We start from the raw sequence: 17,241 nt of genomic DNA, 5'->3' as shown, positions 1-17,241 counted from the left end.
TCCCCAGCTCAGCCTGCTCGCACCCAAGAACCCCACCTTCCCCAACAGCCCCCATATACACTAGTGAGTATGGAGTTCTCCAAAGCCCTTGTTGGGGTGGAACGGAGGATTCCTCTCCCCTGGGCCCGCCTTAAAGATCTACTCTCTCACCACAACTTGATGCTCCCTGAGGTGACAAATCAGACTTCGTTTCTTCCCCAGGCTCACTTCCTACCTTCCTTAGGACCCTCTGTCCTTTTCATTTCTACTTGTCACTGACTCACTTACTCCAAACCCTTCATCTTCCTGTTTCTCTTCCACCTGCAAGCCCTCTCCTCCATGTACTGTCCACTGAACCACCCACATTTACTTATTTACAATACAAACAGTTGCTTCTTCCAGTTTATCATCATAATCAGTGGTTTCGGTGGCCATTCATAGAGTCCCCCCTCTCATGGTAATCTCAAGCGACAGTCTCTGCGGGTCTCAGGACAGAACCTTACACAGGCCTCCACGCTGTTGTATCTTGCCCTCGTTCCAGGCCAAAGGTCAAGGTTTCACTGGGTGGCTCCCCTTTGCCCACCACCATTCTGCCTAGATGTTCACTGAATGCGGACCCAAGCTATCATACATGGTTCCTGGTGAATAGTCCATGACTTCTCTGGAGGTCATGGCCAAGGGAGCTGAGAGCCAGCCCAAAGCCTCGGGGAGGAGAGAGAGGAAAATGGTGGAAAACGGAAGCAGGAAGGAAAGCAGGTAAACACAGGAGGGAGGAGGAGAAGTGCTGAAGCCAGAGGAAAGGCAAAGCAGGATTCTCTGAAGCAACGAGGTTGAGCATGGGTGGAGGCACCGGGCAGCCTTGTCAGATCCTCTGAGGGCATTTGCAGGATCCAGATTTTGACACGGAGCCCAGCAGGTGAGAGGAATTGGCAAGTAGGAAAGGGGAATGAGTAGACTGGGGTCTGGAGTGAGCGCTCAGGGCATTAGTCGGAGTCTGCCGTCAAGTTCAAGTGGGGAACTCAATGGTTGTTCTAGGGTCTCATCACCTAGGTAGATGGGTTAATATTGGCATGTCTCCTCCTGCGTCCACGGGAGTCCTGCTGACCCATTCGTTCAACTAATTTGGGGTAAGAAGAGAGAGAAAAGACAGGAAAAAAAAAAAAGACCCACCTTCAGAAAGCCTAGGAGCTGGTGGGAAGGTGGACAAGTAATTAAAAATAGTGTGAGAAATAACGTCAGAGATAACCAGTCCAGCTGTAGCATGAGAGCAAAGGGGAGAGGCATCTAGGAGTGTGCATGTGTGTGTGCAAGCACACGTGTGTGTATTTGCGTGTACAGTTCCCAAATAACAGCAAATATTTACTCAGCTCTCATTACGTGCTAGGCAATGTTTTGAGAACCTCCCAAGAATCACACCATTTAAATCTCACAACACTAGGAGATAGGTCCCACCAGAATCTCCACTTTAGAGAGGAGTAAACTGAGGCACAGGGAGCTCTTAACCAGTTTGCAATTCTGCCTCTCATTTAAATTTCACAGAAATTCTGCAAATTACATGTCTTCCCAGCTTTCCAGGAGAGGAAGTAGATTCCAAAACTTAAACACGTCACTCAAAGTCACCCGCTTAGTTAATGACTAAGTTGGAATACTTGACCAAGCTTTGTCTGAGTTCAAAACACCGTGTTCCGTCTGGTTTCAGAATTTTCTGTGCCTTGGTCTTACCATCCGTAAAATAGGAAAAGATCATCCAAGTGTCAAATAGAAAATGTTGCCATAGTCTGGTAGTTTTTGGAGTAGAGGTAGGGTGATAAATTTCAAAATTGGCACAGACTTCCTGGGACCCTTGCTGGACAGGAGAATTCTGGAAAACAACTTCATTCCTGTGCTCAGCAGATCTGACAGGGCCAGAGGAGAAAGCCCGAAATAGAACTGGCTGCCCTTCACCTTCCACGGGCTCAAGGGAGCTGTTTGTCTAGCTCTGAATAACCCATTCTATGAAGAATATTCTGGGAATTTCCTTATGTGGCAGCGCAACATCTGGGTGATTCCACCGTCCCAAAGGAGCTCTCCTCCCCATCCCTGCTGTCAGAGATCAGAATCGGCATTACTCAGCCTTGAAGAAAAAAGGTTAAAAAGAAGACGTGTACTTAGAGGCACGAAAGCTTATCGCAAGGATGGCAGGAATGGTGGGAACCAGTTCATGGCCATCTCCACCGAGGCTTGGACAGGGCTTTTGAATAACAGCTACAGGGCTTTAGAGTAGATAAAAAGAAGAACTTCCTGAAACAGGCGAGAGCTGCTGACATTGATTATATCAGGTTCAAGGACACGAGTTGTGAAATCTATTAAACCAGGGTCATCCAGTAGAAATATAATAGACCCGTGTATGACTTTAAACTTGTTAGTTGCCATATTAAGAAGGTAAAAAGTTGGGGCGCCTGGGTGGCTCAGTTGGTTGAACTTCTGACTCTTTGGTTCAGGTTGTGATCTCAGGGTCATGCGATTGAGACCTGCTCAGGGCCCAAGATCGGCTCAGGGTCTTCTTGAAACTCTCTCTCTCCCTCTGCTTCTCCCCACCACCCTGCACTCTCACTCTCTTTCTCTCTCTCAAATAAAGAAATAAAAAATTTAAAAAAATTTTTTTAAATAAAAAGTAAAAAACTGTGAAGTTCGTTTTATAAAAAAGATTTTATTTGTCAGAGAGAGAGAGCCAGACTCCCCACTGAGCAAGGAGCCTGATGCAGAGCTCGATCCCAGGACCCTGAGATCACGACCTGAGCCGAAGGCAGAGGCTTAACCCACTGAGCCACCCAGATGCCCCCCAAAGACCCATCTTTATGACATATTTTATTTAATACAATAGATCCAAAATATTATCAACTTAAAATAATGTAAACTTTGTACAAAAAAATGGAAGTATTTCACATCGTTTCTTGTATTGTTTTCAAACCCCGGTATACAGTTTCCATGTACAACAGAGGTCTCTTTAGCCTCATCCCAAGTGGCCAATAGCCATCTGTAGCTGGTGACTGCTTTCCTGACCAGCACAAATCTAGACTCGCTAATGACTGTTGGGTACCTAATGGCAAGTATAAGGTATGGTCTGGTTTCATCTAAAGTCAGAAAGTTCTCTACAAGATCCAGGGCCGGTGAGCATGAAGATCAAGAAAATCTTATGTTTTTAGAGCCCGTCTCCGCCTTCCTCGTCACTAGAAATACAAAGACCCATAGCCCTCTGGCTGTTCTAGAACTCACACAGCAAGTGTTCTGTGTACTCTTCCAGTAGAGGGAATCCCGACCCTCTCAGGTCTGTCGGACTCAGCGTTTGGTGGCTTGTTAACCCAGGTGGGAGGAGCACTGTGCCAAGGAGAGCCAGGAAGAGGGTTCCATCCTGGAGTAGACGAGGTAACTCTGTTCTCTCTATAGCAGGAGACAATGCAGTTTACCCCAGCGGGTCTTCCTGGTCGAAGTGACTGGTCACCTGAGGAGCCCGGCCAGACAGAGGGGATAGCAGCTCTACCCCATCTGGGTATGTGTGGGGACAAGCACTGGCGTCATCTACCCACCGCTTGACCCCCACGGCTCTCTCTCCTCTCATCCTGCTTTATTTTTCTTCAGCACTTACCACTACCTGACATTATAAATGTAGTTGTTCACTGTCTGCCTTCCTCCTTAGAATGTGAACTTCATGAGAGCGGGTCTTTCATCCCATTCACCGTTGCATGCCCAGAGCCTACCCCAGTGTCTGACACATAGTAAGCGCTCAATAAATACTTTTTTGACTGAATGAAAGGAAAACTTGCTATAACTTAGAAGAGAACCAATGCAGTGAGGTAGCCAAATCTCATGCTTCCATTTTTTTCTCACAAAATTTCTGAATTTGGATCCATTCACTTCAACATCTATGTGAACCACAAGATGAAAAAAATGAGAGATATTTCCCAAGTGTCTTGGAAGGGAAAATCTCCACTTCTATTCCTGACAGTAGAAGACTGGTTTAATCTTCCTCAGTAGTGCTCCTGGAAGTTTTCTCCCTGTGTCTCATCATTATAGTTCAATGTAGTTACTCCTTGTTAATGAATTAGTTTGTTGAGTTCTGTAAAATTCAGGTTAAAAAAATGACCAGGGATGGATGTCTGACTGGCTAATCAGAAGAGTACGTGATTCTTGATCCTGGGGTTGGGCCCCACATTGGGTATAGAGAGTCCTAAAAAGAAATAAACTTTAAAAAAAGTGACCAGGGGAGGGAAGTGAGGTAAGTTATTGGCAAAGACACAGACCACCCAGCTGAGGATATAAACTGGCCTCAGAACATTCCCTGGCATTTCTCCATCTTTTTTTTTTTAATGTCCATGTTCTTTTTTTTTTTTTAAGATTTTATTTATTTATTTTACAGAGAGAGATCACAAGTAGATAGAGAGGCAGGCAGAGAGAGGGAGGGAAGCAGGCTCCCCGATGAGCAGAGAGCCCAATGCGGGACTCGATCCCAGGACCCTGAGATCATGACCTGAGCTGAAGGCAGCGGCTTAACCCACTGAGCCACCTAGGCGACCCATTTCTCCATCTTTTTTGTTTTGTTTTGTTTTAGAGTTAGACAAGCCTAGATTTTCTACTTTTAAGTCAAAATATATTTAACATTTGATATTAGTTCCAGGTGTATTATATAGTGACTTGACAATTATATACATTAGGCAGTGCTTGTCACGATAAGTGTAGTCACCATCAGTCACCCTACAAAGTTATTACAATATTAATGATTGTATTCCCTAGGCTGTAGTTTTCACCTTCATGACTTATTTTATAGCTAGAAGCTTGTACCTCTTAATCTCCTCTACCTCCCCTCCTGCAACCATCAGTTTTTTGTCTGTACTTATGGATGTTTCTGCTTTTTGTTTATTCATTTTTTTTTTAGATTCCACCTATAAGTGAAATCATGTGGCATTTGTCTTTCTCCATCTGAATTATCTCACTTAGCATGATACCTTCCAGGTTCATCCATGTTGTTGCAAATGGCAAGAGCTCATCCTTTTTTATGGCTGAGTAGTATTCCACTGTGCGTGCGCATGTGTGTGCGTGTGCATGTGCACGCATGTACACTACATCTTCTTTATTCATTTATCGATGGACACTTGGGTCACTTGCATTATTTGGCTATTGTAACTAGAGCTGAAATATACATAAGGGCGTATATATCTTTTCAAATTAGTGTTTTCATTTTCTGTGGGTAAATACCTAAAAGTAGAATTACTGGATCATCGGATAGCTCTGGCTTTAGCTTTCTGAGGAACCTCCATGCTGTTTCCAGAGTGGCTGCACCAGCTTGCGTTCCCACTATCACTGCAAGAGGGTTCCCCTTTCTCTGCATCCTTGCCAGGACCTCACCAGCACTCTGTTCTCACTGGTCTGAGGTAGTATCTCATTGTGATTTGATCTGTGTTTCCCTGATGATGAGTGATGTTGAGCATCTTTTCATGTGTCCGTTGGCGATGTATGCCTTTATGTCTTCTTTGGAAAAATGCCTATTCAGGTTCTCTGCTCAAATCAGATTATTGGGGGGGTTTTGGTATTGAGTTGTATGAGTTCTTTATATATTGTGAATATTAGCCCCTTACCAGGTAAATCACTTGAAAATATCTTCTCCCATTCAGTAGATTGCCTTTTTGTTTTCTGATGGTTTCCATTGCTGTGTGGAAGCTCTTTATTTTGCTGTAGTCACAATTGTTTATTTTTGCTTTTGTTTCCCTCGCCTTTGGAGTCAGATCCACAAAAGTGTTGCTAAGGTCAATGTCAATGTGTTTACTGCCTATATTTTCTTCTAGGATTTTTATGGTTTCAGGTCTTACATTTATGTCTTTAATCCATTTTGAGTTTATGTTTGTGTCTGATGAAAGAAAGTGGTCCAAGTTTCATTCTTTTGCATGTTGCTGTCCAGTTTTCCCAACACCATTTGTTCAAGAGATTGTCTTTTCCCCATTGTTCTTGTTTCCTTTGTCATAGATTAACTGACTATATAAGCATGGGTTTATTCCTGGGCTCTCTCTTCTGTTCCATTGATTTACGTGCCTGTTTTTGTGCCAGCACCATACTGTTTTGGTTACCACAGCTTTGTATATAACTTGAAATCTAGAATTGTGATTCCTCCAGGTTTGCTTCTCTTTTTAAGCTTGCTTTGGTTACTCAGCTTCTTCTGTGGTTCCACACCAATTTTAGGATTGTTTGTTCTAGTTCTGTGAAAAACACTACCAGTGTTTTGATACAGATTGCATTGAATGAGTAGACTGCATTGGGCACATCATCTTATCAAGGGGAGTTCTTTAACTCCCGAGAAAGAAGAACTTAGAGTTTTGCATTGCCAGAACATTCCCATTCTCCCTACAATTTGGGGAAAAAACAAATTTGCAAGGGAAGAAACCAAGGATCACAAAAAGGCAAAAGACCGTTTCCTTAGTCCCACTCCAAGATGATGAGATAGATAGTGAATAGAGAGCATTAGTTTGGGTCACAGAACCCAGAGACCAACTTGACTATTTTGCAGCTCCATTCCAGAGAATGGCATTCCCTGAGCACCAGTGCTTCCCAGTGCCAGGCAACAAAGGCCTTGTCAGAGCAGCTGGAGATGAGGTGATGCAGTCCCCAACCTCACCCCATCCAAACTGCAAACTTCCAAGTCTCTGTTCTACACCAAAGTACATTCATGCTTCCCTGGGGTTCTGTCTGCAGATGGAAGTGGACCAAAGAGTTTGGAGGCATCTCATCCACGTTGTGCCTGGCCCGAGGCAACTTTGCTAAGTGCTCGGGAATCATCTCATTCTTGTTCCTTAATAGCATTATTCTTCTAAAAAATGAATTAATCACAACCTCTTGAAGCTGTTGAAGCATTTTCAAACCTAAGGAGTGAACTGCCAAAAACAAAGTTGATACTGAAAGAAGACACCTTTCAGTATTGGGCCCATCCTGTGCTGTAGCATGGAGGCCACTCCCTGATCTATCAGTGTATACAGTTGCATGATGGACCTTGAGCAAGACTTGGGAGACAGAACACAAGGGTCTGATTCCTGGCTCTGCCATACAGTAACTGACCATTAGGTGAGATTTCTAAGTCTCGGTACATTAGCTTCCTGGGACTGCCATAATAAGTACCACTAACCAGATGGCTTAAACCACAGGAATGTATTGTCTCACATGTCCAAGTCCAAGATCAAGGTGTCAGCAAGGTTGGTTCTTTCTGAAGATGCTGAAAAAGGATCTGGCCAGGCCCTCCTTCTCCCAGCTTCTGGTGGATACTGGCAAACTTTGTCGACCTTTGGCTTATACAGCATGCATTCTCAGCCTTCACGTTTATGTGGCGTTCTTCCTGTGTGCACCTCTGTGCCCAAATTCCCCCTTTCAGTAAGGACACAGTCATGTTGGATTAGGGCCAACCCTAGTGACCTCATGTTAACTTGATTCTCTCTTTAAAGACCCTATCTCCTAATAAGGGTACATTCTGAAGTGCTGCAGATTGGGACTTTCATGTACAAATTTGTGGGGGTCACAATTTGACCCATAACACTTAGCTACTTCTCTTGTCTAGAAACAGGGATCACAATGCAATTCTTCCTCATATAATTGTCATGGCTGGGAGAATGCCTCACACAGGGTAGGTCTGCAGGAGGCCGTTGGAAATCTCATCTGTCTGAATGTGTGTGTATGTCTTGGTGATATCTGGGTTAGACTGAGCCGCTAGGAAGCAGGGCTCAATTGGGGCTCCCATCCTGTACATGTCCAACACACGTGAGGAGGTGTTTGACCCAATGCATTTTGATGATGGTGGAGATAAAAGGCTGGCAAGAAAAATCTGATGACAGATGAGCCAGGGCTGAAAAAGGGTTGATTCCAAGGGCTGGGGAGGAAGTGGAGGGCGAGGAACCCCTGAACACTGATAACTGGAGTGCACATTGATATAAATACTCTGGAGGGCAAGTTGGCATTATGCTAATGGGGGAGAAGCTGTGTATCTGATGCCCCAGCCATTCCACACCCAGGTATGTACTCTAGAGAAATGTTCACACCTGTGCCCAGGAGGTATGTGTAAAAGTGTTCATAGTATTGTGAACGTGAATAAATGCGATAAAGAAAAAAATATATTCATAGTACCATTGTTTGTAAGTGAAAAATGACCTAAGGGGCGCCTGGCTGGCTCAGTCAGTAGAGCATGTGACTCTTGATCTCAGGGTCATGAGTTCAAGCCCCACGTTGGGCATGGAGCCTACTTAAAACAAAAACAAAATCTAACTAAAAATAACCTAAATTTCCTAAACGTGATGTATTCACAGAGGAATAACATACAGCAGTTAAAGAGAATGAATAGGGCGATACATATCTCATGGATGAATCCCTCTAATAAATTTAAATAAATATTTAAATATAAATAAATAGGTAAATAGAAATCTGAATAAGTATTGAGCAAAAAAAAAAAAAGAAATTGCAGAAGGATATATGCAATGGATCAGGCAAAGCTCAATGATGTGTTCGTTAGGATACATATAGACGCATGTGCATAAAGAGAAAAAGGACAAGGCTGGGAATGGTGAAACACCAGACTGAGGAAGAGAATTCATCTGGGGAGGACAGGTGCCGGGGGGTGCTTCAACTAGAGTCGTAATAGTTCGGTTATTTTTTTCACCGAGGTGGCCAGTAAAAGGTATCGGTTATCTTTGACAACTTTCTGAGTGTTTGAATTACAACACTTCTTAAAGAACCAGGACTCAATCAGCCTTGCCTAAAGACGAAGGAGAAGCTGGGGCCCCGCTTATGGGGAGATTCAGAGCAGCTCTTGCCGCCCCTGCCCCCCCAGAATCCGGACCCCAGAGTACCCAGACCCCTAGTACGTCCGACACCTGCCACACTGAGAGGTTGAGACCCAGAAAGGGGAAGCCTCTGTTGACAGGGAGGAGAGGAGGGAAGGACATTCTGAGGCTGCCCCCCTCTGTTGTGAACCTAGTTATTGGCCCACACCCCCCCCACAAACGGCAAAGAAGTCCAGGGGAGAGAGCAGTGGGGCAGCCCCAGGAGAGGGGAGGGCACACGCACATGGGCACATGTGCCTGCAGCCCACGCATGCACCAAGCATGCAGGCTGACCCCCCCCAACACACCCACATGCACTGGTTTTCAGACAAGCTGGCACGGACACCCTGACAGTTTACAACACTCTTACACCCCCTCGCGCTTGCAGGAGTGCGCGCGCGCGCGCACAGACACACACACACACACACACACACACACACACAAACACACTCCGATCAGGACCCCAGAGTTGGCCGTGCTGTGGAGCCTGCCACCTGCAGGCCCTGCCAAACCCCCCCCCCCCACCCCGCCCCATCTCTGGGAGCGCTGGGTTTTTCCAGCCGGAGCCTCACTCCCTCTACTGCAATCTCTGGAAATTGGTGTCTGGCGCCGCAGCTCCTGCACATTATTTATTGATTTCCTCTGCCCCCGGGGAGACCCTCCTCTCAGGAGAGCTGCCGCCCCGGGAGCGGGGGCAGGCGGGGAGAGCAGCTGGGCCACAGGAGGCAGAGGGGATGGAGGGAAGGACGGTTCAGCAGCCCCCACCCTGCTCATCAAGCTCGCCAAGCCCCGCAGGGGCCATAAGCACCAGGCAGGAGGCCAGGAGAGAGGAGGGAGACTCCAGGAGGAGAGGACAGGAGGCAGCGCTGGGGGACCGAGCCCCCCTGAGCCAGCAGCGCCAGCTCAGACAGGCCACCCAGTTCCTGCACAAGGACTCTGCCGACTTGCTCCCCCTGGACAGCCTCAAGAGGCTCGGCACTTCCAAGGACTTGGTGAGGCAGCCCTCTCCCCCGACCCTTCCTCTCCATCTCCCTCTGTCCTGGGGAGGGGGGTGGAGGGCTGGAAAGGACAGTCCCTAAGCCTTCAGATCCCCTCTCCCTTGCTGAGAATGGGGCAGGGCTAGTCCCAGCTAGAGGGGCTCCACTCTGACCGTTTTCAGACTCTTCACTGGGGATGTTCCTACGGCTTGGGGGCTCCAGGAGACCCTGCTGGCATTGCTCAGCTTCTCCCAAATAGTCCAAGGTTTATCCTGGGGTGATGAGGAGCTGTGCTATTTAGAAGAGGCTTGCAAGGACACAGGAACCTTCTGGAGCACTCATTTGCTGCTGGAAGGGCCTGGAGGCCTGGCTGGTTCAGGGTTGTGGTTTCTGTCCTATCCCGAAACAACGGATTCCCTCCTACCAGCTCTGGCCATTCACTGGGCTTTTCCCTGCACAGTGGAAGCAGTAAGGGCCTCTGTCCTTTCCTGAGCCCCAGGGTTTTGTCTGGCTCTTGGCTGGGCCACTGGCCTCCTGAGTACCCCCTTACTCCCTTGTAGGAAAGAGGCCCTTCCAGGCTCTTTTCCTTCCATCTCCATGCAGCGGCTATGGCCTTCAGAGGGGAGGGGGCGTGTGGAGGGTGTGTGTGTAACAATGAGGAGGTGAGTGGGCCAGAGGACAGCTGCCTATACTCATGTCCCTCTAGGAGAGTGGTGAAGACCATGGGCTTTGGAGCCAGGCAGCCTGCTCGGGTTCAGATCCTGGCTCTGCCACTTCCTACCTTGGATAGGTTGCTTAATGGCTCTGAGCTTGCTTCTTCATCTGCTAAACGAGAACCAAATTAGTAGTATCTCCCTCATCAGGTTGCTGTGGGAGTCGCATATAACGGGCTTCGAAGAGTGCCTGGAGAATAGAAATCGCTATCAAAGGTCTAATTTGTATTGTTCCTCCAGCTCCTAACTCCATTTAGCTCAAGAGAGAAAATAAGCTCAAAGAAAGGAAGGCTTCCAAGCCCTTGTACCCTCACCCAATTCCTCGTCAGAGGATCTGAAAGGAGGCCAGTCCTACAACCTGAGAGGCACAAAGTCAACCTCAGGGGTCTTAGCCCAGCGTTAGCCAGGAGGCTAATGTACCCCTCGCTCCCTTTCCTGACCTAGCCCTACCAGATTCCTCCTAGACGAATGTTCCCCCTCCAGGAACCCAGCCGAGAGGCCAGCCGATTCCCAGCTGATTCCCAGCAGCTCCCAGAGAGGAAAGGTGACCAGACCAAGATCTCAGTTCAGGGAACTTCAGAGCTGCTCCCTCCTTGTGGACATGGCGAGCACAGCTGAGAAATAGGGAGAAACAGGGCAATGGGGGAGCTGGTCCTTTGGCTCCCGGTGGCTAGGACCTTAAAGGCTCTATGGTTTGGAGACCATCCTACAAATTTCTGGCCCTGGAGAAGAGGCTCTATTAACACTACCATCCCAGAATGGCTGGGTCCTGAGATCTGCCTCAGGACCTCCCGGATTGATCTCAAGCAGTTACGTTGTGTGGCTTTGGGAGTGAAGATATCCAGCCTGGGAGGACCCCACTGTCTCCCTCCCTAGGATAACTCTGGAGCAAACTGCACAGCACTGGGGAGCCTGAAGCCTGTACTCATAGTGGGAAAGGCGGGAGGAGAGCTGGGAACGGCAGGGCTGCTCTTTCTGCCAGTCCCAGGGTTCACTGCCCTTTTCCCAGAGCTGGGTCTCCTGCTGGCAGCCTTGTTGGCAGGAGCAGCTGGCCTCAAGGGCCTCATTAAACCAAGGGTAGAGAAACAGTCCCAGGTTCCCAAGAAGTGAGGGCAGGTGGAGAAGCACGTGTGCAGCCTGGACAGAAACAGTCATTCTTCAACAAACATTTACTGAGAGCCTACTATATGTAAAGCTAAGCCTTGGGATATAAAGACCTGACCTCACAGGCTCTCCAGGCTAATGGGGGAATTAAAATCCACAAATTCCATCTGTGAGAAGCATGACAAAGGGAGCTAAGAGAAGCAGTGCTGGGCCGAGCCGGTGTGCAGAATGAAGAGTTCAAAGAAGGGGCGCCTGGGTGGCTCAGTGGGTTAAAGCCTCTGCCTTCGGCTCAGGTCATGATCCCAGGGTCCTGGGATGGAGCCCCGCATCAGGCTCTCTGCTCGGCAGGGAGCCTGCTTCCTCCTCTTTCTCTGCCTGCTTCTCTGCCTTCTTGTACTCTCTGTCAAATAAATCAATAAAATCTAAAAAAAAAAAAAAAAAAAGAGTACAAAGAAGTCAGAGAGGTCTTCCTGGAGGAGGCAAACCACACATTAATTACAGGATATGTATGGTATTTCAGACTTAGATACAAACCTCTCTCCCAAATAAAGAGTAGTTCTGAAAAAGGATGTGGAACCAGTTATCCAGGCTGGCTTAGAAAAAGAGGACAAAGAGGAGTCTCGGGGCCGGGGGGTGCTGAGCAGGAGCCAAGGCGTGGAGGCAAACAGCAGCATGCTGTGAGCAGTACAAACAGGGGCATGGGAGCAGCAGATGTGCCGAGTGGGGGATGAGGCTAAAGACCAAGCGGTGGCCAGGTCCCCTGGGCTGTGCATCACCATAGAAAGTTTGGGCTTGGGGCGCCTGGGTGGCTCAGTGGATTAAGCCTCTGCCTTCGGCTCAGGTGATGATCTCAGGATCCTGGGATCGAGCCCTACATCGGGCTGTCTGCTCAGCGGGGAGCCTGCTTCCCCCTCTCTCTGCCTACCTCTCTGCCTACTTGTAATCTCTGTCAAATAAATAAATTCTTTAAAAAAGAAAAAAAGAAAGTTTGGGCTTTATCACGTAAGCGACAAGACGCGGCTGTGCTTTGATCGATTTTAAACAGGAGTAACAGTTACTTTTTTTGTTTCACTTTGGAGCTCCTCAGACTTCGACTTATACGCACAAATCATCAGGGCATCTTGTTAAAAGGAAGTTTCTGATCCAATAGGTCTCACTTCCAAGTGACATTAAGGCTACCGATCTGAGACCCACACTCTGAATCGTGAGGGTTTTAGATTCATCACTGGCCTCAAGCAGGTGTATGTGGGAGGAAACAGTACTGGAGGCAGGTTCTTGGGAATTTAGGGAAGGCGGTCTGGTGACCCAGACAGCTGGGGTGAGGCTTGAACAAAACCAGTAAGACAAAGCAGGGGTGGACCGGATAAATACAGAAGACAAAGCTGGCGGAACTTAGGAAGTGAAGTGACCAGACAGAGTGAAGGTGGTTTCAGGTGGGGGAGAGTCCAAGCAACCAGGTTTTGAGGATGTGACTTTTGTTTTCTGTTGCTGTTACTGATTTTTTTTCATCACATCATCAACCCTGGGATCTGCAGTACATGGAAGGGGGAGGTCAAAGGGGTAACAGAAAAAAAAGTCAAAAATAATGTCTTCTAGACCAGCGATAAAAGCTCCCCAATCATACTAGTTTCTGAAACGTCCTGTCACCTATAGGTCAGTCTAATCTAGAATGGACTGTTCTCCTGTTCCCATTTCTTCATTGCTGAGCCATCCCCTGGGGTCCCCCGAAACTGGCATGATGTGATCTTGGGGTCAAGTCTGCTATAATGCTCTGACTGCTGGGATCCTTGGGTATGCTCCTGCCGGTTTCTTACTCCAGTGAGATGCAGGACTGGGGTGGGGTTGGGAGGGGGGACATTGTGGGATGACTCCCAGGTGGGAGAACTGAGTGGCCTGGATACTCGGGTTTAGACCCGTCTGCCTTCTTTATTTTGGGACGGAGCCAGCAGCCGCACAGCGTGATCCAGAGACGCCTGGTGGAAGGAAACCAGAGTCGGCTTCAGGGGGAGTCTCCCCTGGTGCAGGCCCAGATTCACGGCCAGGAGAGCAGGAGAAAGACCAGCAAGACAGAGACTCCGGCTCTTCTGGTCAACTGCAAGGTGAGAAGGCCCCCCCCACCCACCACGGCACAGGCTTTCATGAACAGTCCTGCCTGTGACTGGCTCACTTCTGCCAGCCCCCTTTCTCCCCTGGGCAGTGGGGGAAGGAGGGAGGGAGAAAAGGCACCTCTCCCCGCGGCCTGAACCAAAAAATGGAATCCTGTACATTCTTTACTCTCTGCCTCAACCCATCTTCTCTCCGTGCTGTTCCACCTGTCATGGTCATTCCTCCTTCCCTTTATCAAATATAATCTTCGAATGTGAATGTGTAAATGCTCTTCAATGTCTTGTACATCCGTGGACCACCGTGCAAGTAGGCAGCCTGCAACCCCACCCCCCCACACACACACTCAGAAAAAGCTTGTGTGTTCCAAGGTGACAGCCTCATATGGTCCCTCCTCCTTGAAGCCCTCTCTGACTTCCCCAGGAGGAAACAGCCTCTCCTCCCTCTTGTCTAGGGCATTTCATGCCCAGTCCTTTCGTAGACCTTAACACTTGCTAGCGTGCACTAGTTACTGACACTTCCCTTATGCACAAGCTCAGCATTTACCCCTGTGCCTCCCAGCCACAAATCTCACACACAGTAGGTGCTCAACAGATGTCTGGGACGAGAAAATTGCGTGCATTTGGGGTATCCAATCGTCACCCAATATGTCTGTGTATATCCAGAAGAAAGCGAACCAGTCTTCGTTTCTGTGGTGAGCTTGGCGCTTACCCACATCTGAAGTTCCCGCAGGGCGGCCTGGTCTCACCCCCTCCTCTATGCCTCATCCAGACCTCTCTAAGCCAGGCCCTCAGCTTCCCAAGAATTCCTCTCCACGAGCAGATCTCCACTTCTGGCCAAGTCATTCCCAAGGGTATGGACTCACCAAGGCAGCTCTACTTCCTTTTTTGATTCCTTCCTCTAAGAGCTGGTGTGGCCTCAACTGGACGAGTGCCATAAAAATCACTTGGAAAGATTCGGTTCTTTCCTTTCACTCGTTTCGGAGAGGGAATCATCCAAGGCTGGGAAAGGTGAAGGATCCAAGCCCAATCCATTTTCCCGGGGGGCTCACGGAGTCCCCCATGACCCTCTTTCTCAGTGCCGAGACCAGGAGCTTCGGGTGGCCGTGGACACAGGCACCCACCACAACCAGATCTCTGCTGGATGCCTCAGCCGCCTGGGGTAAGAACGCAGCCCAAAAGAATGGATAGCGGAGAAAATTCAGAAAATATTCTGAAATGACATAGTAGTAGTTGCATGACTCTATGATACACTAAAAACCACTGCATTTATAAAAGGGTGACTTTTGGGGTATATCTAGTATATATCAAGAAAGCTGTAGTTAAAAAGTGGGGGGCTCTGATAGCAAAGACAAGGATTTCGACCCCACATGGGGCCAAGGTATTGGATGAGAACCCAAGTGTGGTGGGGAGGGGTATCAGCTGACTAAGGGGCTGGGGCTGGGACTGGGGGCTGTGGGGGCCATAATCTTTGCTTCCCAACCACAGGTTAGGGAAGAAGGTCCTCAAAGCCCCGGGTGGGGGCCTGGCACCTGGGCCCCCCACCCAGGTGGAGCAGCTAGAGCTACAGCTTGGCCAGGAGACAGTGGCCTGCTCGGCCCAGGTGGTGGGTGAGTCCTCCCTTCATTCCCAGCCCTCTTCGTCCTCTCCCACCTTCCTCTCCTGGCTGGGGCAAAGGCTGGTACCCTACAGGGTGTCCCCAGTCCCTGGGTCTGGATCCTCAGACCTGCGGGAGGGGAGGGCAGACAAACAGCGAGCATTGACAGGAGGGCACCGGGACCGCTGGGGGCCCCTCCAGCTCCTTCTGTTTTCAAATGATTCCCGCAGACGTGGAGAGTCCTGAGTTCTGTCTTGGACTACAGACTCTACTTTCTCTCAAGGTAAGGAGGATGTTAGCACTTGACCTGCACTTGGGGGCCTGGGAAAAGGAGGCCAGAGGGCTGGGAAAAGGAGGTTAAAAGGCACAGGTGTGGAAGCATGGGTCAGCTTCTGATAAGGAAGACATGGAGATGTCGTGATTTCACCTTTGCTTCCTTAGAGGTTTCTCATTTGTCCACAAGCAAAAAATAAGAACCAGATCCCACTGCCCACCCAACCCCCACCCCCAGCCCAGGGCTCCAGGCGAATGGAAACCAGGGGGAAGAGCAAGGAGTAGGGGGAGGCTGTGGGAAGTGGGAGGGCCCCCGAGAGTGGCTCCCTGCTGAGAGATGCTTGTGTCCCCTCCCTGTCCCCACAGTGCTGCATAGACCTGGATCGTGGAGTACTACGCCTGAGAGCCCCCTTCCCAGAGCTGCCTTTCCTGCCTCTGTACCAAGAGCCTGGCCAGTGACTGCTGAACCAGTCTGTCCCCAAGGGGAAGGACCTTGCCTTGGGGAAGAGCTGGATGGGGGAATGGGGCATCACTACAGCCAGGTAGCTGGGGACGACCGAGTCTGTCCCTCCTGCCCCCCTCGGCTTCTGGGGCTCGTTACCTCTCCCAGCTAGACTGCCGCACCTCACCCGGGGCCCTGTCCCTGCTGACACTCACCTTTCTCATTCCGCACACGACTGCTCACAGTGCAGTGGGGGAAGCACAGGCAAGTGAGTACTCCGGTACAACGGAAGGTGAGGACGCCAGGCCGGGGGCTTCCTTAGATACCTTTTCTGGGGTTGCCAACGTCTGAAGTCAGTAATCGCCCCGTGCCAGACCTTGGATGGACCTCCACTACTTCCCCTGGCAGTTCTCCTCCTCCCCTCGCTTTTTTACACATCGGGACCCTGAACTCTGGGGGGTGGGGCGGAGGGGCGTTGTCAGGAACTGCCCCACAAGGTGGAAAGGAGGGCAGGTGCCCAGTCCTCAGCCTTCATCTAACCAGGATTCCTTCTTGTTTCTGGAACTGTTCACCTCATTAGACCTCCCTTCCCCTCATCTCTGCCTCCTGGGCTTGAGCTTGTCCGATTTTGGAACCAATGGCTTTCTATCCCCCAGCAGGCTGTGACCCAAAGGGAAATGACAAGGAGGCTTTTAGTTTTCAGTGTGAAGAGAGGAACTCAGACCTTAAGAAGCCAGACCCCTGAGTGCCTTTCGGGCTCGTTTCAGTCTCTCGGGTCATGGATTCTGGGTATAGGAAGAGAGTGGTCTAACTAACCGCAGCTGGGAAACCAGGGTCCTTGGAGTGGAAACGCAGTCTGAAGCCTGGGGTAGATCAGAGAAGCAGGCTACCACCCAGCTGCCTTCTGACCTCCGGTCTTGCCTCTCCCTGCTGCGTCCCCTGCCCTCAGAAGGAGCAGAGGGGGTGCATGTGTGATAAGGATCCCCTCGTGCCTCCTGCCTCGCCCCAGCACCTCTGCTTTCCTGGCGCTGCCTTTTCCCTTCTGCCTCTTGCTGCTTCTATAATTGCAGACCCCGGACCCAGGGGCTGGCCTTCAGCTCAGCTGCTTGTCCATTTGAATAAACACCTGTTTCTCTATGCTGGTCTCCTTCTCTGGACTTCCTCCATGCTGATCAGAGTCTGCACTGGTAACTCTGCCCTGATTTCCTTACAGAAAGGCGATGTGA

General features: G+C 49.4%; 1 protein-coding gene across 1 annotated transcript; it reads left to right on the top strand.

Annotated features, from left to right (window-relative positions):
• Nucleotides 1-9,536: 9,536 nt before the first annotated feature.
• Nucleotides 9,537-17,133, top strand: LOC111159749 (nuclear receptor interacting protein 2). The gene is made up of 6 exons (XM_022522333.1): nt 9,537-9,799; nt 13,548-13,700; nt 14,783-14,865; nt 15,192-15,313; nt 15,531-15,583; nt 15,940-17,133. The coding sequence occupies exons 1-6, from the start codon at nt 9,542-9,544 to the stop codon at nt 16,030-16,032; spliced, it is 762 nt and encodes a 253-aa protein (XP_022378041.1). The 5' UTR covers nt 9,537-9,541; the 3' UTR covers nt 16,033-17,133.
• Nucleotides 17,134-17,241: the final 108 nt, after the last annotated feature.

The sequence above is a fragment of the Enhydra lutris genome, unplaced genomic scaffold (assembly GCF_002288905.1).
Source record: "Enhydra lutris kenyoni isolate GAN:26980312 unplaced genomic scaffold, ASM228890v2 scaffoldscaffold69, whole genome shotgun sequence".
In the NCBI taxonomy this organism is placed as follows: Eukaryota; Metazoa; Chordata; class Mammalia; order Carnivora; family Mustelidae; genus Enhydra; species Enhydra lutris.
This window is presented reverse-complemented; position numbering and strand designations above follow the sequence as displayed.